At 41.4% G+C, this 24,980-nt stretch overlaps 1 protein-coding gene across 1 annotated transcript in view; it reads right to left on the bottom strand.

The window, feature by feature from the left end:
- Positions 1–429: 429 nt before the first annotated feature.
- Positions 430–24,980, bottom strand: part of LOC136632673 (cytoplasmic phosphatidylinositol transfer protein 1-like) — a 125,832-nt gene continuing 101,281 nt past the window's right edge. Inside the window, exons 5-10 of the mRNA XM_066607719.1 lie at positions 20,177–20,248; positions 14,998–15,090; positions 13,917–14,072; positions 10,277–10,340; positions 9,695–9,781; positions 430–2,687 (exon numbers count right to left, since the gene is read on the bottom strand). Of these exons, the coding sequence (XP_066463816.1) occupies positions 2,530–2,687; positions 9,695–9,781; positions 10,277–10,340; positions 13,917–14,072; positions 14,998–15,090; positions 20,177–20,248 (630 nt within the window). The 3' untranslated portion in view covers positions 430–2,529. The remainder of the gene's footprint in view (positions 2,688–9,694; positions 9,782–10,276; positions 10,341–13,916; positions 14,073–14,997; positions 15,091–20,176; positions 20,249–24,980) is intronic.

The raw sequence follows: 24,980 nt of genomic DNA on the forward strand, positions 1-24,980 counted from the left end.
AGTAGATGCACTGAAGAAGAAAATCGACCATACACATGTTACACATCCGCAGGTGACCAGGGAGTCAGAGCCACAGACACTTCTTGGTGGTAGTTCTCTCATTTTTTACACCAGCAAAGAGAAATCTAAGACTAGAAAAAGGAAATGATCCAAACTAGAGATGAGCGAACGTACTCGTAATGAGTACTTACGCACCCGAGTACCGCCATTTTCGAGTACTTCAGTACTCGGGCGTAAAGATTCGGGGGGCGCCGGGGGGCGGGGAGAGGCGCGGCGGTGCGGGGGGTAGCAGCGGGGAACAGGGGGGAGCCCTCTCTCTCTCCCTCTCCCCCCCACTCCCCACTGCTACCCCCCGTGCCGCCACGGCGCCCCCCGAATCTTTACGCGCGAGTACTGCTGTACTCGAAAATGGCGGTGCTCGGGTGCGTAAGTACTCGTAACGAGTACGTTCGCTCATCTCTAATCCAAACCAATGCTTATATTTAGACATTTTACATTTTTTTATCTGACCTCATGTTTATTAGCTACTCCAATTATTTTATTTATAACATCTCCAAGTAGGGAATTTTAGGTGTATCCCTTGAACATGTTGAATATACCAGGCTGCTTGCTCTGTTTTAAGAGTGGTTGCCCGAAATAATAAGAATATTTTGTATTTGCTTATTATTGTTTTTGAAGTTCTCCTCTGGTCTCACACCACGGCTTACCTCTGGTCCCCATTGCACTAGTTTAGATAGTAGATCCCAGTGAAGAAGTGCCCAAAGCAACTGCATCTTCCAATCACTGATGTGGGACATTACATCTCAGTGGACCAAATATCACTGTGTTATATAGTTATAACATGTCACAACCACATTTGGTGTATACATAGGCCCAATGGAGACTGGAGACGATTTTTAACAGTATAAAATTCTTTATTTTCTTATTTCTCATAGACTTGTGACATTTTGGGGAAATGATAACATGACATGCAGCCTCTTTAAGTGTCTGCATCATGAAGATCCCATTTGTATAAAGAACTATTCCCTTTCCTTGATATATTAGCTGGGGACTTATTCTTCATAAGGTGACCTGGCACTTCATGACAACACAAGCATGCACTAAAGGTGTCATGCTACACTACAAGCAAGCACAAAGAATCCTTAAGATCTGGACATGGTTGGACCTCAGGTAAGTAAGGATCTATTGTTGAGACATTGATCCTATCCTTGGCAAGGTTAGGGTTGATCCCCAACCTGATATATGGCCTGGAGTTTTAGTCTGCTTGGTTATCAAAAAATTGGTCTCCTTACTGCCACCTTGCCATCCTAAAGCCAAAGCCAGATGTGAGGTAGCATCTTACAACATGGTGCCATTTAAAGCACAGAATATTGGATAAAAGGTAAAATACCAGACTGTGAAATATAATTTCAAGGACAAGAGAACAAGGAGAGGGATAGTGGACAGACAAATTAGAAGTGACATATACTGCCTCCCTAAAGAGGTCCACAATTAACAGCCTGCTCCAGCAAAAGAGATAAATTAATGGCAGCCTTAAGAAGCCATTTTTAATATTGTATAAAAATAACCCTTACAGCCCTTTTATTATTTTGTGCCAACAGATAACATTACATCACTATAACTCAGTTTGTGTCCATGAAACCAGTGGTACTTGTTCAATGTGTTGAACAATTATTCTATTTTGCTTGAGTTCATCTACAGAAGCTGTATAATGGAAGTGTGCCTTTTATCTATAGTGATGCAAGTATATTAGATACACAAAAACTCTACATTGCTAGTCACCATGACCATGAGTCACCCAAGTGGACTAGCCATAGGACTTCTATGAGGCTTACTATGGCCAAATCTGACCTAATCAGGCTAGGTGAGTTCTGATATTCCAATTTTATCTATAAGGCTTTCACATTAATATGTGTCCCTTGTTTAAACGAGATTTGTTTAAATAGTTTACCTGGTTTTAGAGACATTGCAAAATTTGTACACATACAGCACAGTCTACACAAGTATTGTTGTTAATTGCAGCTCTGCTGAAGTTGCCTGAACATCTTCTGGGCCAGAGAGAAGAGGAATTACAAAATAGTAGATAGTAGAATTGCCTGCATACCTCCACTGTACAACATAAACAATATACAAAATATCAAACATGTTTACAAGTTGTTTCTCATCTGTAGCTTAAAATGTTTCATCTGCAACATCTGAGTGGCAACATGTTCACTGTGTAAGTACGTGTGTCTTTTACAGCTACTTCTCCTGCACCCATTAAAACATTGTCTTATTTAAACATCACTGTAATAAAGTAGATTTAATTCCTTTTTACACATTATAAGAATTGCACCTGTTTATGTCATGTGCTGTGAAAGTACACGGACAAGATCAAATCTCTTAGCCGCCTTCTCTCCTATCAAAGTGACCTCCTCATCCTATCGAGTCTATAGTAAATGGTTTGTTCAGAAGACCCTAATAACATCTTCCAAGACGCATTTAGACAATGTCCTATTCGGAATTTGAAAAGCTCAGCATTTCTAAATATTATTCCGGAGCCGAAGGCAGCCTTGGTCGAGGTTTGGATTCTGAAGTTCCATTGGTGGATGCATAAGTACATGCCTCTGTTCCATTATTCCAAGAGGTTGATCTGTTAATTGAATGCTTTCCTCCACCAATGTTTAGCGAATTTTCAGTCTTTGGATCTGCAACAGTTGAGAGAGAAACTTTCATCATTGTTAAAACCAGCAGATTACACAGATAACAATAAAATAAAGAAGATAAAGAATAAAAAGGAAGAAAGATCTTTTGCTAAGTAACCAAGGAACTTAAGATGGCTTTACATGGGGCAACTGAGCGAATGCAAGCGGTAATCGTTCTGTGTACACATGGCCACCAACAGGGTGAAGAGCAGTAATTCATTGCTTAATCACAAGTTGTTTCATTTTAGCTCCTATAATAAATAGTCAGAGTTGATCAAAAGGGTGGCTGGTATAAAGTCACAGTTTTTTGTATTTTAATGACCTGCTAATATATTTGCAAAGAGATGCCCCCTACAAACTATATCTCAGCAAATAACCAATGTACAATAAGTGTTCTATGCAAAAACTTGAAAACAACTGTTGTTCGTACACTTCAGTGACTTTTCTGAGCGACTATCTGAAAGATACTGTAGTTGCTGAGTGTAAGGCTGCCTGTCCACGGGCGATGATCTGCTGGCGATAAATTGCCCACAGATCACGCTCTGTAACCATAGGGTTGCTATGGAAAGCACAGTGCCCATGTCCACGAGCGGAGAATCATAGCGATTCTCCACTCGCGAGATTTAAATTGCGGCATGCTGCAATTGCTGCGATTCTCCACGGTGAGCCTATCTATTGGATGAAATTTAGTCATCTGAACCCACAGATAATGGCTGAGTTACTCTATAATGTACATGTGAGCAGCTCAACTTACCCTTGTCACATAATGTCCGGGGAAAGAAGGATTTGGGATTTTGAATTTCAACACCCAATCCTTTTGTTCCTAGGGAGATAAGCTTACACTAAAAGTGTCTGGCTGTGGCTTAACTCCCTAAACACATGAACGTTCAGCCGAGCTGAATATTCATATGTATGGAGGAGCCAGTGGAGACAACTGTCAGACAAACAATCGCTTGTTCGAGAGTTCTTGAAGGTGCATGTGGGCTTGTAGTGTATTCCAAGAAAGTTTTTTTCTGGAAATTGGCTGGGAACGTCTTTGAGTAGGGGACAAACAATCCACAAAAGATGTGAGAAAGTTTTATTCTCCGGAGCTACAATTTTCTAGGTAAAGAACTGCCACTCTTTACAAATGAGAATGTATGCAGAATGCTCTGTAAATCAAGCTCCTTCCATATCTCAAGACACAAGTATGTCCAGTTCACAGTGTAGAATAAAGGAGGGGAGGGTATATGTATGCACCATATGAACCATGTATTTTTGCAGTTTGTCTGTGGAAATTTTTAATTGGTTGTGAATAGAGATGAGCGAGCACCAAAATGCTCGGGTGCTCGTTACTCGGGACGAAATTTTCGCGATGCTCGAGGGTTCGTTTCGAGTAACGAACCCCATTGAAGTCAATGGGCGACCCGAGCATTTTTGTATATTGCCGATGCTCGCTAAGGTTTTCATTTGTGAAAATCGGGGCAATTCAAGAAAGTGATGGGAATGACACAGCAACGGATAGGGCAGGCGAGGGGCTACATGTTGGGCTGCATCTCAAGTTCCCAGGTCCCACTATTAAGCCACAATAGCAGCAAGAGTGCCCCCCCCCCCCCGCACTGTCAGCATAAAGGTCGTTCTCCTCTGCCATAGCTGTAACAGCTGTGGCAGAGAAGAACGATGTTTGCCCATTGAATTCAATGGAGCCGGCAATACAGCAGGTTCCACTGAAAGCAATGGGCTGCCGGCGTGCGCGGGATGAATTGTCGGGAAGGGCTTAAATATATAAGCCCTTCCCTGCAATTCATCCAGAAATGTGTAAAAATAAAAATATATACCGTATATACCGGCGTATAAGGCGACGGGGCATATAAGACGACCCCCCAACTGTCACCTTATACGCCGGGAATACAGCGGAGCAAAGAATAAAAATCATTACTCACCTCCCCCGGCGTTCTGCGGCGCTGCTGCAGGCTGTCGCTCCCTCCTGGTCCCTGGCAGAGCATTGCTTTCTGGACGCAGGGCTTGAAATCCCCGCCTCCAGAAAGCTACTGTGATTAGCTAACACACGCCGTCAGCCAATCACAGCCATTCAATGACATCATTGTCATTGGCTGTGATTGGCTGAAGGCACGTGTGTTTTCTGGAGGCGGGGATTTCAAGCCCTGCGTCCAGAAAGCAATGCTCTGCCGGGGACCAGGAGGGAGCGACAGCCTGCAGCAGCGCCGCAGAACGCCAGGGGAAGTGAGTAATGATTTTTATTCTTTGCTCCGCTGTATTCCCGGCGTATAAGGTGACAGTTGGGGGGTCGTCTTATACGCCCCGTTGCCTTATACGCCGGTATATACGGTATATATTTTTATTGTAACACATTTCTGGATGAATTGCAGGGAAGGGCTTATATATTTAAGCCCTTCCCGACAATTCATCCCGCGATCGCCGGCAGCCCATTGCTTTCAGTGGAACCTGCTGTATTGCCGGCTCCATTGAATTCAATGGGCAAACATCGTTCTTCTCTGCCACAGCTGTTACATTGGGGGTCAGTCAGCCACCTCAGCTGTTTCATAGCACTTGAATAACTTCAATGGGCTATATAGTGGTGAGCTGACCCCCAATGAGCAATATCACCTAGCCCATGCAGCTACCTCAGCTGATGCATAATACTTGAACAATCTCAATGAGCTACATAGTGGTTTGCTGACCTTTAATGAGCAATAGTATCTAGCTAATTCAGCTACCTTAGCTGATTCATAGCGCCTCAATTATTTCATTTGAGCTTTACAGTGGTTAGCTGACTTTTCAATGAGTAATGTTATCTAGCTCATTCAGCTACCTCAGCTCATTCTCGGCGTTTGAATAACCTTACAGCACTATATGGTGGAAACATATACACTCATCTATAATTGCCTCTTTAACGGCAAACATAACACGCATGACAGCACCGCAGTGCATTACATGTTTCTATGATTGCGCCCTAAACTCATCAGACGTCATCATAGACTCAATCGCATATCTGTATCTGAGCAAACATCTCTTTTTCCAGTAAAGTAGCCTCTAACTTGGTAACCAAAGTGGGCTATTATTGCTAGGAAAATTAACTGCTCTTTATCGTAATTTGAGCATCACGCCCCTCGTGCGATCTTGTAAACACCCAGTTATATATCCCTGAGTGGACAACAATACAACATGATACTCTGATCCTGATGAATCGGCTAAATAATTAGGAGCCGAGGAAACGCGTCGATCGTTTTAACAAAAGAAGGCGCATCGATTGCAAAAAAAATATCAATCATTGCGCCTTAGGAGTGCAATATCTTCCTAAATATCCACGTTTTTTTGAGAATAACTACGTGTGTACCAGTTTCAACAAATTATAATAAACTGCACCAAAGTAGTGGAATAATTATACGAGACCTTCGGTTTATTCCTTAATACAGTCAAGGCCGAATCTGGGCCAACTGGTTACTCTGTGACCCTTGTATCTCTGGGTAACAGACCAATTTCAGGGTGTTCCCTATTACACTTTTATACCTCCACAAAAGAAATAACAAATATCAAAAATACTGTTATTCTTTGCTAACACAGCATTGATAACGGAGGCATTATTTTTAAAAAAAAATTTTTTGTTGTCATATATGTTTGTCAATTTTTAATAGGATAAATAAAAGTTATTTTTTAATAATAAAAATTAGATTCTCTAGTGGGTCCTTTTCAGTGAATTAATCTATACAAGACTAGAACCCTACTGTCTCAGTGAATAAATCAGTAAGCAAGTCCCGGTTTACATTATACAAGTTAAATTCTGGCAATGTCTCTAAATATTTATTTTTACATAATTCTGCAAGGATAGAAACTAGAAAAAGGAAAAACTATCAATGTAAAAATTATGAAAAAATAGCCAAGCCCAACAACAACAATGGATGTAAACTAACATTACTTAATTCAATTGGAAAATAGTGTATATTGTCTGTGGCATCCTAAAAGGTTCATACTAATGATTCATGCATTATACCATATTAGATCTCGTTGCTTAAGCTGTATAGTCAGTTGCAAAGACTGCAAAGAAAGGCTTTAAACAAAAAAACTGCCTTGATCTCCTAGGACAGAATCTGGTGGTTTCACTGATACTAACTATACATCTTTGCAGTAAGTCTAGCCATACACTATAGATAGCTTTCAGCCATCTCCTGCAACTCTCCCATAAGAATCCATGCTCAGGTATGAGTGTTTATTGCCATGGGAAGTGATACGTTGTTGTTGGACACCACTGGTGCTACTTATCTCCTCCAGAAGAATGGATTAGATGGTTGAAATCCATGTCTAGGGACAGGGCGCTGCTTGCATACACATTACATTGAAGCTGGATCCCCTCAGGATCTGTATGGTCAGCAAATAAGTCAACCTAACAAGTGTTTAGAGGGCATAAATACAATAGAACAGATTTATCATTTGCTATTGCAGTTAAGTTGCCATAAAAGGTTTTAAATCTATCAAACAGCTGAGAAACTTTCATAACTGCTTATAAAATATAAGACACTTAGGAATTTCACTGTGTGACACATTTATCAATGTCTACAAAGTGTTGTCTTACAAAAGCACCGATTGCTCAGGTCAGACCTAATCGAGGGCTTTTGACTCTCCTTAGTATTAGGGACATCCATCATAAGCTATGTGACATTCTAAAATTGTAGACATGGTTTTCTTGGGATATTATTAATAAATCTTGCCCTGGTACGACATTTCTCACATTGAAGGAATTTTTTTCCAATGTAATCACTTGGGATTGGTTGAAATTGTTCTATTATTGTCCATCAAGTTTCACACGGACATAAAGTTAAATGAACACGCTGGGCAAAACCTATACACTGTAATGCTTAAAGATGACCACAGTATATAGAAGGGGAAGAATATAAATCGGCGCTGAAAGGTGTAACCAATCACAGTAGTGGTTAGTAGAGTTGAGCGAACGTACTCTTCCGAGCTTGATGCTCGTTCAAGTATTAGCATACTCAATGGTGCTCGCTAGTCGAGCAAGCATCATGCCGTGTTCGACCCCGCCCCAGTTTCTGCCCCTCCCCGCCGCTGACGTGTCAGATATGACCCCTCCCTGCTGCGACGCTGCACATGTCAATGGTAGTTTGTGGCTGGCTGAGCGGAGGAGAGAGAGAGAGAACACAGGAAAAAAAATGCTCGGCAAATGGTGGGTCCCATACAAAAATGCCCGAGTCTCCCATTGTAGTCAATGGGGTTCGTTACTCGAGTAGAGCTCTCGAATTTTACGAAAAGCTCGACTCGAATAACGAGGACCCGGGCATTTTGGTGCTCGCTCATCTCTAGTGGTTAGCAGAAAGCAAATAAAAGTGAGTAGATTATCATTGACTTCCATGATGGGGGGAAGAGTTCACTCGATCTCCCAAATCCAAGATCACTTGTTAAATATGCATTGAGATATAGAAGAGAAATATAAGACCCATAATCTCAGGATGAAGAAGTCTGCACTTTATTTGTACAAGGTCAGGAAATACAACAAAGTATTTGGAGGACTTAACCAGCAATAATGGCTTCTTTTTCAAGCCATAACAAATGATCAATAAGCACTAGTAGAAATAGGGTACAATGTTAGTACACTGGAGCCACTAGGAAAGTCTCCCACCCATTTGGTGCCAAGGCATCACTGTAGTCATCCTGCGTTCTACCAAGCCGGTCTGAGCGATTGCTCAAATGCACAAACAGGGGAGCAAGCATTCGTTAATACAAATAATTACAGGAATAAGCCTATGCTTAGGTGAACAGAAGAGTAAAATACATTAATAAAACATTGGGTACAATGTTCATGCTTACAGATGTGACAGCTATGGAACCCATGTACAGCTGACATCTATTTTTCGAGTCTCCGCCATGATAATGCACAGTTGTTGAGTATGCAAGTTTATTTTAATGGGGAGAGGGGAATAAGTTACTGCCAGATCCATAGCAAGGTGTAGAGTATGTTGAAATGCAACATGCCTAATTATTACTCTCCCAACATTTGCTGTTGGGGACAGTCAGGGGTCCTCTATATATATTAGATCATTGAACAGCTACTATGGTTAGTGTATGTGGCAAGCTTTAGTGAAGAGCCTGATGAGGCAGTGCACATTGCAACATTTTTTTTTCTCTTATGTTTTTTTGACCCTTTCAAATGTTATTTACTTGTGTTTGGTATACCACCGTCACAATTTTTTAAAAAAAATTCAAAGTATAAAATGAATCTGTGATTAGAAAGCCGGAGTACTGATTACTATAGGACAAGTACAGCCAGAGAGAGAAGACCAAAACATTGAATGCACTGCTACCCAAGCATTTTTTTCCTCTAAAGAGGAAGATGAGGGTGGGACAGTGCGTATGGTCAGCTCTCCAAAGGCAGTGTATACTTCTTGCCCTCCACATTGGCACAAATATCTGTATGTGACAAAATCAGGCCCCCATACAGCGCTGTCCTAAAACTAATATGTCTATGGGAGTACAGCCTCATGGCTGAAGAGCTGTTGATGGCTCTGCAGGCCCAGGCTGACTTGTGCCTGACCCCGCACAATCTTAAGTCTGACAATGGGGCCACCCTGCTGGCAGCCCTTTGCCTTGGTAAATAAAAAAAACCGCAATATTCACCTTGCAGTCGGTGTCCATGTCCCCCACGCGATGGTCTTTCCGGTGGTGCGGCAAGCTGCTCTGTAATTATCCCCGCTCTCAGCTCTCTCTGCTAAACGGGGCTTTGAATTTCTCCACCGTCAGCAAATAAGCACTGTGATTAGATTGAGCGCCAGCCAATCACAGCTGGTGCTGGATGAACCAATCACAGCCATTCAGTGATGTCATTCCCTGAATGGCTGTAAATGAACGGTAACCTAACTGTAGAAGAAAACCCATTGGTATTTAGTTATTATATAGATAGTTGTTTTTTTAAGGAAATGTACTTGAAGTACTTGTATTATGACAACTTCATTGTGCTGGAATTTCAATGTAAAAGACTTGTTATAACAGACATTTCTTACCTGCATTCTTTTTCTGGGAATTGACTTTACAGTTTGTTTCCTCCTGAAGCCTTTTCTCAAACTTCCGCACATCTTCTAGTGACATGCCTGTAAACATATGTAACATATGATATTCACGCATAGATTCCTTTAGCAATTAACCTCAGCCTTACGTTCTGGAACACTAATCTAGGGGCTTATGTCTCAGATCAAACAGTAAACAGATGGACTAGTGATTGAATAGTGATTCTTGCCATTGGCAAAGAAACCAAGAGAAAACACCAACATGCTAATTAAATAACACTGGCCACACACTGTGGCTTCATCTGTCATGCTGGCCCAAAATCTCCATATGTGTGAGTCTAAAACAATGTTCTTGGAAAACAAAACACACTTCTATGAGGCTGTCTTCAGCTGCTGGAAGCAACTAAAAGTGAGCGAATGTAGTCAAGGTGGTATAGCACTTAGGTGAGTGCTACAGCCCCCTCAATCTAGCGATTAGCAGGGATCTCAGCAGTGGGACCCCCACTGATCAATACTTTTTAATACGTCTTTGACATGTCAAACGTTTTCTGAAAATGCAGGTACTCTTTAAATACTTACCATACCATTCATCCATCCAAGCCACAGCTTGCCTGTGGCCCGCAAGCAAAATGTCTTTAATGTTCTAAAGAAATTGTAAAAAGTCACCGTTATGTTTGAATATTATCAACTTTTCTTAGCAGAACCCAGAAATTGTACAATATATGTATTAAATGTTGAAAAATCAGTTGACATAGTATTAAGGGGAATCTGTCACCTACTTTTAACCCTACAAGCTAAATCTATGGACAGAAGGAAAATCACCAATGGAGTCCGGGGATGTAAGTGTTATACTTATCGTTCTCATTGTTCCCCCCATGTGAGTGCTGAAAACTGCCGCTGAATGCATTGAGCAGCACTATTGAGAAGTAGTTTGTCCACCAGGTGATTAACTAGGAACATAAGTATAAACTTACATCTCCAGACTCGACGGATCACCTACTTTCAGCCCATGGGCTTGGGTTATAGAGCTAAAAGCAGGAGACAGATACCCTATAAGTAGGCTCACAATTAGAGATGAGCGAGTATACTCGCTAAAGGCAATTGCTCGAGCGAGCATTGCCTTTAGCGAGTACCTGCCCGCTCGAGACAGAAGGTTCGGGTGCCAGCGCAGGGGAGTGGTGAGTAGCGGCAGTCAGCAGGAGGGAGCGGGGGGGAGAGAGGTAGAGAGAGATCTCCCCTCCGTTCCGCCCCGCTCTCCCACGCAGCTCCCTGCCCGCCGCCGGCACCTGAACCTTCTGTCTCGAGCGGGCAGGTACTCGCTAAAGGCAATGCTCGCTCGAGCAATTGCCTTTAGCGAGTATACTCGCTCATCTCTATTCACAATGCTTGATGAACTTAAGGTCATGTTTATGCTGTATTGTTTTTTGCCTTGAATTTACCATGAAATCGATGTGCAATGCACATGAATTCCAAATTAAATCCAAGGCAAACCTGAGTCCCACTGCTTTCAACAGGAATCCATGCCATAGTGTATACAATTGAAATTTGCATGTGGAAAAAAAAAAGTGATATGTCATTTCTTGATATGGATTCTGTGCTGGGAAATCCACACAAGGAGTTGCTCATTAAATGTGCAGATTCGCAGTCCACTAAAGTGCAAATCCACTGCAGAAATTTACAGCTCCAAAGCATATTATGCAATCTCTAAAGAGTTGTACAAGAATATCAAGTTATTCCCTATCCCTTACCGCTGAGACACCTGCCGATATGGAGAACAGGACTCTTTTGTCCTACTCTCCAGTCAATGTTGGGGTCGCTTCTTCCCCCGCAGTGATGGCACTCTATATGAAGCAGTCTCCGAGCATGTCTAGTCAATGCTCCATGCATTTTAACGGGAGTGGTGAAAACATCTGAGCGAGTGTGCTGCACGTGTACTCGGCAGGTCCATTTAGGCCTTAGTCAGACGGGCGTTTTTTCGCGCGATTTGCGCATGCGCAAGTGATTTGCGCATATATAGAACCAATGGTTCGCTATGGTATCGGTCACATGTCCGCTTTTTATGCGGATATGCGATAAATTATAGGACACGACGATTCGCAGATCGCACCTATCTGCGTTTGGCGTTTTATGTGCGCACCAAAATCATTTTTTTCGCCGGTCAGTCTAAGTTTCATGCGCATTTTGATGCGCACGGTGATTTTTCTCCGGTCAGGCGGGCGTTTTGCTGCGACGATTTAACGCGGCTAGGTGCAGATTTTTCCCGCGATTTTTCGCCTCCGGTCACGCGATTTGCGCATGCGACATGCGATGCGCAAATCGCGCGAAAAAACGCCCGTCTGACTATGGCCTAAAAGTGAATAAAGCTCTGGTGGTCTTGAGCGACTAATACTCCATTCAGTCTCCCCCTCAATTTTGAATGGGGTCATACACACGAGCGATGTTTTTCCGCATGGTACCATGATGCGATGCGAGAAACAAATCATGGCATGTTCTATCTGGCTACGTGAACTGGCATTGCAGCTGCATTGTTTTTAATGGGGCTGGTGGCAGCAGTGCTGGCTCCATTGAAAGCAATGGGAGAAACTCTGTGATCCTCTGCCGTGGCTGTGACAGCCGCGCCGAAGGATCCCTGCACTCCTAAAGTAATGCAAGGCTATTTTCCCATAAAAACTCCTCGAATAAACGGAGATTTCACATGGTAGGGAGCACAATATGGAGACGGGTTTCACAGCCCCATATTGCGCTCGCCTGGGTGAAGTTAGCCTAAAGGATTTAGGGTATATTCACATGTTGCTGTGAATTTCAGTACGGATCTCCATCAAAATCTGTGTAAAAAGCTGCATGTGTTACGTACATATTTGGCATGGATTTGGCGCAGATTATGACTTCGTATGAAGATGTAAATTCCACTATGAAAACCCAAAGCATAAACTGACATGCTACAAATGTAAAATTCGCATTGCTTGTCAAGTGCACTGGGGATTCTGTACAGATTTTTTCTGCACCATGTGGATGAAATTGTTAAATCTCCTCCACATGACCTGTTAATGTTGCCTTCCCTCTAGTCTGCAATGGACTATAGCTCCTAAAAATACCCTTTGCACACAAAAGCTCAGTAGTTAGTTATCCTTTTTGCATTTGGTACTTAGACATTAGTTATGATATTTTCCATTATTTATTCAGATAACTATATAATTAACCCTTTCCAGCTACAGTCCTTTTTTTTTCATTTCTCCATCCCCACTTCCAAAAAAAATCATAACTTTTTTTATTTTCCGGTGACATGAGGACTTGTTTTAGTGGAACAAGTTGTATTGATACCACTTAGGTTGCCATATAATTTATTGGAAAACCTTTAAAAACGTGGGACAAAATGCAAAAAACCCCCACAATTGTGCCTTTTTTGGGAGGATGAGTGGGGTGTTTTTATGGCATTCACAGTGTTATCTTTACTCTGTGGGTCAATACAACTACATCAGATTTATGTCGTTTTTTATGCAGTACTGCCTAAAACAAATAAAATACTTTATAAAGGGCTTGCTTTCTACAACCTTCTTTTGACCCCCATAACGTTTTCCATTTTCCATTGGAAATAATTTTTTTAAGCTTTAATGTTTTTAACATTTTTTGTAGAAATAAAAAAAAATCAATCAGTATTTTACTTATTTTTACCTTTTTTAGTTCCTATAGGGGACTTAAACTTGCAATTGTTTGATCTCTTACACGGTATACTGCAAAGCATTAGTATTGCAAAATACTATATTTTGACAGGCATTCTATTAAGACATGCCACAGGAGGAACGTCTTAACAAGCAAACATTCATGGTAGTCCTCTGAGTCTTCAGAAATCCCAGTCTGCCATGACACCCAAACAATATCTCATCATGAGACGGCTGTTTGGCGTATTTCAATCCCAATAAGGACATTTTAATGCCACTGTCAAAAATTGACAGTGCAATTGAAATGGTTAACAGCTGCAATGAGAGTTATCTATGATGGAGGCTCTTGCGGGCGGGTGTCAAATGTCAAAGATGGCTGACACCCGCTGTATATGGAGCAGGCTCGGCTCCCAACTCCGCTCCATACACTGACACTTGTTGTGAGCTGTACATGTTTGATGTACGTCAGGTAGAGGTTATATTTCCTTAAAGTTTCCCCTTTTATCATATTAATTATCTTTATTTCAGCTGGATTTACTTCACAGCAATGAAACACTTACCTTATGAATGAAGCTTTCTACTCTTGACTGAAATCCGTACACTTCAAATTTAGCTGCTACTAATTTATAAGAGCACATAATGGGCTTTGTGGTTTCCTGCCAAGCCTGCAGTAATGGCCCTCGACCAGTCTTTTCTGACCGGAAAGTTCTGAGGTCCTAATGATAGATTAGACAGCAAAAAAACTTGTTATGATGCCAAAGAAAATCCATGGTTGCTTTATAGATGGCTGAAATATATCTAATTAACATTACCATTGGATGAATTTACTCATATTGAGCGAATATTCTACTGAATGGTCACATAAATATTTTTGGTGGTACGAGTTCAGTGGTGAGACCAAGGATGGACATAGCACCAAAATGGGCTCCTCTTTTGGTGTCAGTTTATATCACTGTGCCATCGTCAGGACAGTCTGGTATTTGGCCACCTTGGCTACCTCTATGGTATGTATACCCTTAAGTGGGACGAATAATTTGGTACCTAAAGGATTGCTTGTATAATATAACCTTCTAAATTAGTGGTAGGTGTGTTTATAAGGAAAAGAACAGTGGAAGTGAAATAGCCCTAAGTTAAATGCTACCTGTGATCTGAGGAACACCAATGTATTTATTTGGAGGTCTTGAGATCTGGGGTGGGATAAGTTGTTATAGTGCCCAGTAGGTTTCAGAACATGCCAGCCACTTGATCCCTGAAATTCAGCTGTATTGATGGACAATCATTCATTATAAATGGCTCCTTCCCACCCAATGAGGTCCTGCTTGACCTTCTTAAATTTCAGATTTTGATGCAAACTGGTTTTAGATTGCTTAAACGTTTGAAGACATTTTCACACAGGAACAAAAGTGTCATGCATGGTGGAATAATAAACATACTTAGGGACTACATGGAAGAACATTCTCTAATCTTCTGACTAGATGGTATAGATGGGTTTTAATTTGTTCAAGCTAGAAGCCATAGATGCATAGTTCTTGTGGATCCATTCATTAGGCCGTGTAGTATATTAATGAATCTGCAACAGTCAACTGGTATGCAGCAATATTTTGTAACCAAGTAAAAATAGTAGTAAATGCTAATTCTTACCTCTGATTTTTTGTAATACCCTTCTGCAAGGTCATCAGCAGCTATGTCAATAAAACACAAATCATCTTCTGGAGTTGGTTTTTCACCAAATACCTTGAAAAATAACAGTTTTGCTTATGAATGGCTTTCACCATGCAAAGATTGCTTTTTCAGTTGTTAGGTCTTTATTTTTATACTCCCCTAAATCACCCCTATATTGGACATAGGTCTATCGAAATGGTCTTTAACCTGTGATAAAGGTACCTTTACACGTGATGACTGTTGGGCACATATGCTTTCACACCGGAGCGATAGTTGTTCAGTGAATGGAAGCAGAGGGTGTTGGAGATTTCTTCTGACCACCTGCCTCCATACACTGCAAACAGGCAGTCATTTATAGATGAATGACTACCTGTTTACACAGGCCTATAGTTGTTTGATTTTGAGGTCAGCTAAAAACAAAGCAACTCTAAGGCCTCATGTCCACTCAAAAAATACAATCCGCGCAGAATCTGCCACGGCGGATTCCTCGCGGATTTGCTTTAAATGGCATTTTTTTGCATGCAGATATCCGCACACATTGCTATCAATGTGATAGTAATGTTGCCGATCCGCGGCAAATGGAGCATGCCAAATTTTTTCTAATGCGCATGAAAAACACAATTCTTTTAAAATGCCATCCGTGGGTGCAAAAATCAATTTAATGGACCCGCGGTTGGCAATGATTCCCTATGGGCAAAATCCACTGCGGATTACGCAGCGGAAATCCTCTGTAACAGCTGTGGCAGAGAAGAACGCTGTTAGCCCATTGAATTCAATGGAGCCGGCAATACAGCCGGCTCCATTGAAAGCAATGGGCTGCCGGTGAGCGCGGGATGAATTTTCGGGAAGGGCTTAAAAATATAAGCCCTTCCCTGAACACCATCCTAAAATGTGTAAAAATAAAAAAAATATATATACTCACCTTTTCCCTGCAGACGGAGTTCAGCCGCGTCCGGCCGGCAGTTCTCCTGAACTGCTCTGTGTAGTATTCAGCAGGCGGGGATTTAAAATCCCCGCCTGCTGAATGGGCTGCCTCTGATTGGTCACAGCTCTCACCAATCAGAGGCAGCTCTCACTCACCCATTCATGAATTCATGAATGGGTGAGTGCTGCCTCTGATTGGCTGAGCGCAGGGACCAATCAGAGGCAGCTCTCAGCTATTGAATGACAGCTTATATTTTTAAGCCCTTCCCGAAAATTCATCCCGCACTCGCCGGCAGCCCATTGCTTTCAATGGAGCCAGCTGTATTGCCGGCTCCATTTAATTCAATGGGCGAATATCGTTCTCCTCTGCCACAGCTGTGCCACAGCTGTGGCAGAGGATAGCGGGCAGTACTGGGCCGTTTCGACGAAAACGCTGCTAGCTGCAGATTTTTCGGCGAATCGTCAGCCCCGGTCACGCGATTTGCGGATGCGCATCCGTCATGCAATCCGCAAATCGCGTGAAAAAATGCCCGTCTGACCGAGGCCTTAATATGCAGGAAAAGGCACAATACACTGTGCAATTCTGTGAATAAAATAACACATCTGGACCTCATTAAGCTAAATAGCCATTTAAATCAGGGCGAGTTTGTGTTCTGCGTGCAAATAAACTTGCCCTGTGAGTGCAAAAAGTACAGTAAAATGCGCCAATATGCATACAAAAGCACCTCGTTTATGGCACGTCATGCTTAGACGTGCGCAAAAATGCATAAGGTCATCTGAAGGAACTCCCAGCATGATCTAAGTTGTAGTTAAATTTGCATAACCACAGTTTGGAGACCACTGGCCTATAGAGAAAAAAAAAATAAAATAATTGAGGGCTTAAAAAGATGGGCGAGCTTTAGTCCCATTATGTGTCCGTGAAAATCACGGCCGCATAACAGAATGAAATGAAACTATTGATTTCAATGGCTTCATTTTCACTAGCTGTATACTCATGTGGTAATACAATGCCGGAGAAAAGATAGGACTTGCCTGACCTTTCTCACACGTAGATAATACCAGGACCTATCTTCCCCCTTTTCCTTTCAAGCTCGCGTGGAATAGCACAAAGTTTGAAAGGTTAAAAAAATGAAACAAAATTTGACCTTGTTCATGCGCAACTACACGCCGCAGCGGGGAGTGTAGTTGCGCATACACCTGTGTGAAGAAGCACTGATATTGTGGATTTCTTTAAAAATGGAATATATTCTATAACCATATGCATAAAAGTAGTTTTGGTAATATTTTATACTTGTCTCACAATGTACCAATGTTTTCAAGTACACGAAGGTGACAGACTATGTACAGCAGCAAGCAGGTATTGAAAGAAGTCTCTTGTGATGTAATCCTCATACATTGTAAGACGTAGATACAGAAATAGCTGACGTTACCTTGGCATTTAATATGTTAGTATAACTCAGCTACAAAGTACTACAATGCTGTAAACTGAGTTATCACAAGTCATGTTAACGATGGCTACATCCGTATGCATAGGCTGACGATTCTCTGCTATTTCCTCAGTTTATATACTGTAGATTTCTATATTTCTGCCGCACTTTTTATGCACTTTCTTACATTGTTCCAACAATGAGGCTGTTTGTAGAAAGCCTTTTCATCTTTATGTGCTGATATGATACTTCCAAGTTTTTTTTATATCCTTGGCTACATTTCTAGCCCTGATTGCAGTCTGACAACTCTTCTGTTGCCAGTGAAATCTTTGTTCTTTGCATGTCTTTGATTTGTATAAGTATTTGTTTAGTGTCTTTTTACATGCATGCAAATGATTGAGACATTTGTACTTTCTGATTTGCAGTGCAAATTTTGTACATTTCCAGGAAAAACAATTAACCTCTAAAATGCAAGCACTTTCAATAGGACAGAATCCGACCAGGGGGAAAATGACTGAGATTTGCAAGAAACAAGTGCTCTGGGATAGATTTGCATCCTCGGTGTTTGAAATGTGACTTGTCGTCGGTACACACTAAAGTGTAATGCCAAATGCTTTTAACATGATAGCAGGGTCGGCTTCTACAGCTCTCTGTATACCAAATGTAAAATGACTTCAAAGACCTAAAGGCCTTTACTGATATACTGTTAAATAGGAATTTCATTTAAAGCTAACCATAGTCATTCAATTTTGAATGCCTAAAGTGGCCTGGCCGACCCTACTGTTGGGGGATAGAAGGAGCTGACGGGATGAATTTTTTATACCTGATTGCTTTATTTCCCTTGGAGATAAACAGGGAGGTCAGAGGTGCTATTATCCATTCAATTGTTTGCAGCCAAGGAACTGCTTTAACAGAATGATAATAGTGCTTTCCCTGCATCTTAAGATGCAGATGAGATGATGATCAGAAGATCTGAATACATTATAATGAAGATAAGAGTGCAAAGGGAAGGATTACTGTATAAACTAAACTGAACTTTGCTTCTCAAATTCAAAACAGATGGAATAGCAGAATATATTTAGTTTAGTGTAGATTATTAATTTGTAGACAGATTTATATTATCTTATTTCTGTGACCCAGATTGTAGCTTTAAAGAAAACCTCTTACACTGAACATGCGGTCTGATCTGCCAGTATCATGCTATAGAGCGGTAGGAGCAGAGCAGATGGATATATAATTTATGGGGAAAGGAGTTCATATAATTTGTATTATAATTTATTGATCTACATCTCTGCTCATTCTGGGGTCAGGAATCCTGTGGGCGGTGCTATTTAGTGATTGACAGCCTGCTCTCTCTGAGTGTGTTTAAAGATATAACTGTCAATCACTGATTAGGATGGCCCACTGGACTCCTAAACCCAGACTAAGAACAGATTTATATCAATAAATCGCAAATCATCCTAATTCTTTCCCCCCAAAATTATGTCAATCTACTTAGCTCATCCTGCTCTAGCAAATGCTACTTTCAGATCAGGCATTTTCAATGAGACATGTTCCCTTTAAAGGTTGTCTGAGTTAAGTTTTTATATAGTTTTTGGCCACGAATGCCCCAAATTATATGAAATCAATATATTCACTGTGGTGCCAAAGCGCCATTTCGGTGTCATGACATCTGACAGATGACATCACCAGGTCTTCCAGTTTTGTGACATCATGTAAATCTATGATGTAGGCTTCTAATGTAGAAGCCTTCCGCAGGTTTACAGGACAGCACTGATGACATCCCTGTTGGGCCTTCTATTAGTTGCAATGATCATGTGGATAAACAACCCACATGACCACTGCAGTCCAAGTGAACAAAGCACTGGAGGATGGAAGCGGCAACGGGGGAGCAGCAGTCAGCAGTCAGCAATGTCTAAAGCTATACTGCTGAGAGTCAGATGGCAATATGCCCCATTGCTGATTTCTGTCAAACACACTGTGAATAGTGGCCTTATGTATGGATATGTATGGATATCAATATGATTGTATCTCACTATAGAAATTAATAATCAACACTGCGCATACCCACAAACACCACCATCTAATTTGCCTTAATAGCCATTTAAATAAGGGTGGGGGAGATTCCCCTGCCAATGTCAAAGAGCAGTGCCTGTGCAAATGTGAACAGTCTTTGGGCAGGCACATGTGCAAAAAGATCCCTCCTTCACTGCGCAAATACGTTTTTATGCCTACGCTCATCTGCAGGAACCGTTAGGCCTGTTACACACGAGCATTATTTTGACACTAAGTTAGTCGCACTTTAAAATCATGACCATCAGAGCAGTAAATCGCATGAATGAAGAATAGCTGCGACCAAGTCACGGGTATTATTTGCGATTTTATTGTCCATTCACATGGCTGGCTGCAGTGAAATAACGTAGCACCCCCGAAATCCCCCAGTTGGCAGAACTACTTTAATGACTTTTAAATGCCTCAACCAGAGGCACCTGTCAGTGTTTAGCAGCACTAGCCTCTGCTGGACTCCCTCCCCCTCCCTTTTCTCATGACTCCCATAAGAGTCTATGGAGCCTCCTGCATTGCGCGGTTTAAAGACAGGTCTTGTCCTACCTTTTAGTGCACAAAGAAATTTTTAGGTGTGTAAAAACATCTTTTTTCTGAAGGAATCCATAGGAAACCATTAGTTCGAGTGGACGAGATATTTTGACGCGCCTACTTATGGTCAAAATAACGCCCATGTGTAAGAGGCCTAAAGATGCAAGAAGTAGGATAATCAATATACATAGCTTGATTTAGTGAATGCTTACCTGTGCGTTGCAACCATTGTTATTTTCAAACTTGGTTTCTATTCGGATTTGGAATTTTGGCAGAAAAGAGCACTATGGAAACAGAAGGGAAAACACTTGTCTTACTGTGTCAATAACCCCTTGTGTGAATTGCATCTCACCATGTCCATTTATTTCTCTACAGCAATCTAAAAGCTAGTGGTAAAAGGCAAGCACAACAAAACCTTCTTGGAATTAAAATGCTCTAAACATTGAAGTACAAAGAGGTAGTAAATTGCACTGGCCTGACTGCAGCCCTGTCCTATAAAACTGTCTGCAGATACGTGATTTCCAACTTTGTAAAGCCTTTGTGTACTCTCCGCAGAATAGTTTACCAGGTGCCTATGAAACACTGTGTCATACAAAGCATTTCCAATTCTACATTTATTGGAGAGATTGTTTTACAGCGTCATAAAGTGCGCTGGATAAATAAATATCCGTGCCATTGTTTATGCTAAACACATGCAATTATATTACCGCAGATACCGGACAAATGGCAGAATATGTGTAGAAAGGTCAGTCCTGTAGAATGGTCACTATTGATCTTGGTAAGAAATATTCTTGATAAAAGGACACTTTATTCCATTTGGTCCAGATACAAACTAGACAGCGACATTTCGATCCCACCTGGGATCTTTGTCAAGCTTCTTTAACATACACAGAACCCTCCTTTATATATACACCCAATAACATTAAGCTGTATCAGCTGTGTGGGTTAACACCTACCGGTGTTGGGAGATGCACGTCATGAGCCACCACATTCCTTCACTTCACAGTTCGTCATCCTAATAGCACTGCACATGCGTGGTATTAACCACATCCCGAGAGATCATAGACGCGGGCCCTTAATGTGACGTAGCCAGTGCCGAGACCTCGTGTAGCAAAGTGCGCATGCGCGATCCTTAGAGCCTCTCCGTAACTAGATTTACATTCTGTTCATAGGGCAACAGTCACATGCAAATCCAGAATACGTATGCACGCACTTCACCGTCAACATTCCTATGAGGAGTTTTGTCCAAGCGCAGCAAACCACATCCCTGATAGTTAAGCCCTCGGCTCTCTGGATGTAGTTACGTATATAGCAGTGGAATCTTGTGGCTAACGTGACAATTTTGGAGATAATATTTCAAAGCATGGAATGGTTCTACAAGATTATTCATTAACTACCAATTAATTGGCACCTGAAGCTGGCATAATTTTAAATCATACCTTGTATATGTTGTGTGTGTATATATATATATATATATATATATATATATATATATATATATATATATATATCATTATCATCATCTATATTCTTTCCCAGGGTACCCCTAATAATGCACAGATGAATTCTACCTGTCCCCCACCGTTTCCCAATAAGTTCATAGCCAATAATAATTACATTTTTGATAGTCTTTTTTTGGGACACTCTAGAGACACACATAATTAACAAATATGCATTTCTAAATCAAAAGGATGTCTAACATGCTGCGCTTCAGACAATCTCTATGAATTCTAATCTCACGCCCTATTGTATTGGCAGTTGTCCTGGAAACATATGAAGTGCATCATCCCAGCTACGGCAGCCAAACAATCCACCTGCAAAAAATGCATAAAACAAATTATTTAAAAACAAATCATAATAAAAAGATATATATCAATTAAAAAAAGTGACAGGCCATGCAAATCATTACATACATAACTGTCAGTGAGGATACATTTCATAGGTGTATTATAATTAGAGATGAGTGAGTATACTCGGTAAAGGCAATTGCTCGAGCGAGCATTGCCCTTATCAAGTACCTGCCCGCTTGAGACGGAAGGTTCGGGTGCCGGCGCGGGGGAGCGGTGAGTAGCGGCTGTCAGCAGGAGGGAGCGGGGGGGAGAGAGGGAGAGAGAGATCTCCCCTCCGTTCCGCCCCGCTCTCCCCCGCAGCTCCCTGCCCGCCGCCGGCACCCGAACCTTTCGTCTTGAGCGGGCAGGTACTTGCTAAAGGCAATGCTCGCTCGAGCAATTGCCTTTAGCAAGTATACTCGCTCATCTCTAATTATAATCAATATTCAATCCATTCGGTACCAACATATCCAAGTCAAATATCCATCTAAGCTCTTTCCACATAAGGGACATCAGTGATTACCCTAAACTTTAAAGGGATAAAAAGGATTACCAGCTGAGTAGGGTATACAACTAGCAACAAGAGATGAGAAGTGCAAGGAACCCTACTGGTTTGAAGACGCCTTGATGCAAAGAAAGGAATGCACCACGACACTGTTCGCCTAGATTTGGTTTCACGACTGGAGTCTGGATGTGATCTGTCATGCTCAGGATCGTCTGGTTCTTTTATAGACCAGAGACCGCCCCTGAGATCAAGAAATTGGCTCTATATTCAACAACCCCTCGCGGTTCGTGGACCGCATATTGAGAGAATGTGCAACAGGTGGCCGATCATATGTGAAAGACACAGGAGATTTGTTGACCAAATTAAGTAAAGTGATGATCACAGACACCACTATCCTAGTAACATTGGATGTGGTGTCACAATACACCAATATTATGCATCTTCGAGGATTATAAGCGGTCAGAGATCATTTGATATCATCTTGGTGGTCCTGTGCATGCTTGCAATTTTCCCTGACACTGCTGGAATTCATATTGGAAAATATTTTTTTCCTATATGATAAGTTCTACAGGCAGTGCTAGGGCACCTCCATGGGTTCCAATGTGGCCCCCACATATGCGGGCATGTATATGGACCACATCGAAAGGATCAAAGCCTATGTGTCTCCACACTAACAGCACATGCTGTGCTGGTGGAGATACATAGACAACATGTTTATGCTATGGAATGGGACTGCCCGTGATCTGGTCAACTTCGACCAATATCTCAATCAAATACTACCAGAATTAAAATTCACATTGACATCATCCTTTAATAAAATTCAATTTCTGTACATGTTCATAACGAAAAAAGGGACCAAACTAGAAATGGATCTATTCTGTAAAGAGACAGATAGAAATAATCTCTTTTCTAATCCATTGGAAGCACTACAATGGAGTCCGTGTTTGAGGGTGCATAGGATTACTGTAGAAGATAAGATTGACACTAGGCTCAATGAGATGTGCAAAAAATTCTTGGACAGGGGTTACCCTGAGAAACTGGTGGCAGTCGCTGCTGAAAGGGCAAGAAGTCCCCCGAATGGATTAGTTGACACCTAAAGTAAAAGCTCAGAAATGTTCTCGTATACCATTTATTTCCAGTTATGGGCCTTTGGGCGGGAGAGTGTCGCATATTCTTCAGCAACATTTTTCCATTTTGGGCAAAAATTGAAACTTTTCTACTGATGGACAATCGCCCCCCCATGATGGCGTACAGACGCGGCATGAGCATTCAAGACAGATTGGTACACAGCCAAAGAGTTAAATCAAAACAACAAGATCAACAAGCATTTTTACAACCAAAGAATGGCATTTTTCCTGTCTCGAGTGCTCATGCTGCAATAACCTCATGAGTGGTGATATGTTTTATCATCCACGTATGGGGAGATGTTATCACGTTAAAAAGAGGTATACATGTCGGTCTTACTTTGTTATTTATATGATTGTGTGTCCATGTGGTCTTTTATCAATTAGAGATACCACAATGGAGATTCGATCGTGGATCTTAAGTCATAAAAGTACGATCAGAACAGGGAAAACCGAGTTGCCAATACCCAAACATTTTGCTGCGGATTGTCACTTGGTGAGTCAGTTGGAGTTTGGGTAATTGATGATGTACCGGTTAACATCAGGGGAGGAGATAGGGAGAGGTCCCTTAAACAGAAAGAGCTTAGATGGATATTTGACTTGGATATGTTGCCACCAAATGGATTGAATATCAATTATAATACATCTATATACCTATGAAATGTATCCTTACAGTTATGTATGTAATGATAAGAATGGCCTGTCTCTTTTTTTAATTGATGTATAACTTTTTATTATGATTTTTTACAGGTGGATTGTTCGGCTGCCGTAGCTGGGATGATGCACATCATATGTTTCCAGCACATCTGCCAATACAATAGGGCGTGAGATCGGAATTGACAAAGATTGTCTGAAGCGCAGCATGTAAGACATCCTTTTGATTCAGAAATACATATTTGTTAATTATGTGTGTCTCTAGAGTGTCCCAAAAAAAGACTATCAAAAATGTAATTATTATTGGCTATAAACTTATTGGGAAACAGTGGGGGACAGGTAGAATTCATCTATGCATTATTAGGGTTACCCTGGGAAAGAATATGGATGATGATATAGATATATATGGTATATGTGTGTGTATATATATATATATATATATATATATATATATATATATATACACACACACACACAATATATACAAGATATGATTAAAAATTATGCCAGCTTCAGGTGCCAATTGATTGGTAGTTAATAAATAATCTTGTAGAACCATTTCATGGTTTGAAATATTATCTCCAAGATTGGCACGTTAGCCACAAGATTCCACTGCTATATACGTAACTAAGTCCAGAGAGCCGAGGGCTTAACTATCAGGGATGTGGTTTGCTGCGCTTGGACAAAACTCCTCATAGGAATGTGGATGGTGAAGTGCGTGCATATACACTCTGGATGTGCATGTGACTGTTGCCTTAGGAGCAGAATGTAAATCTAATTACGTGAGAGGCTGTAAACATTGCGCATGCGCACGTTGCTACGTGAGCTCTCTGCACTTGCTATTGTCAGGGCTGGTTAGGAACGAGTGACTGGAAGTCCCTACAACCAACCCTCTCCCCTGTCA

The sequence above is a fragment of the Eleutherodactylus coqui genome, chromosome 6, assembly GCF_035609145.1.
Source record: "Eleutherodactylus coqui strain aEleCoq1 chromosome 6, aEleCoq1.hap1, whole genome shotgun sequence".
NCBI classification, from domain to species: Eukaryota; Metazoa; Chordata; class Amphibia; order Anura; family Eleutherodactylidae; genus Eleutherodactylus; species Eleutherodactylus coqui.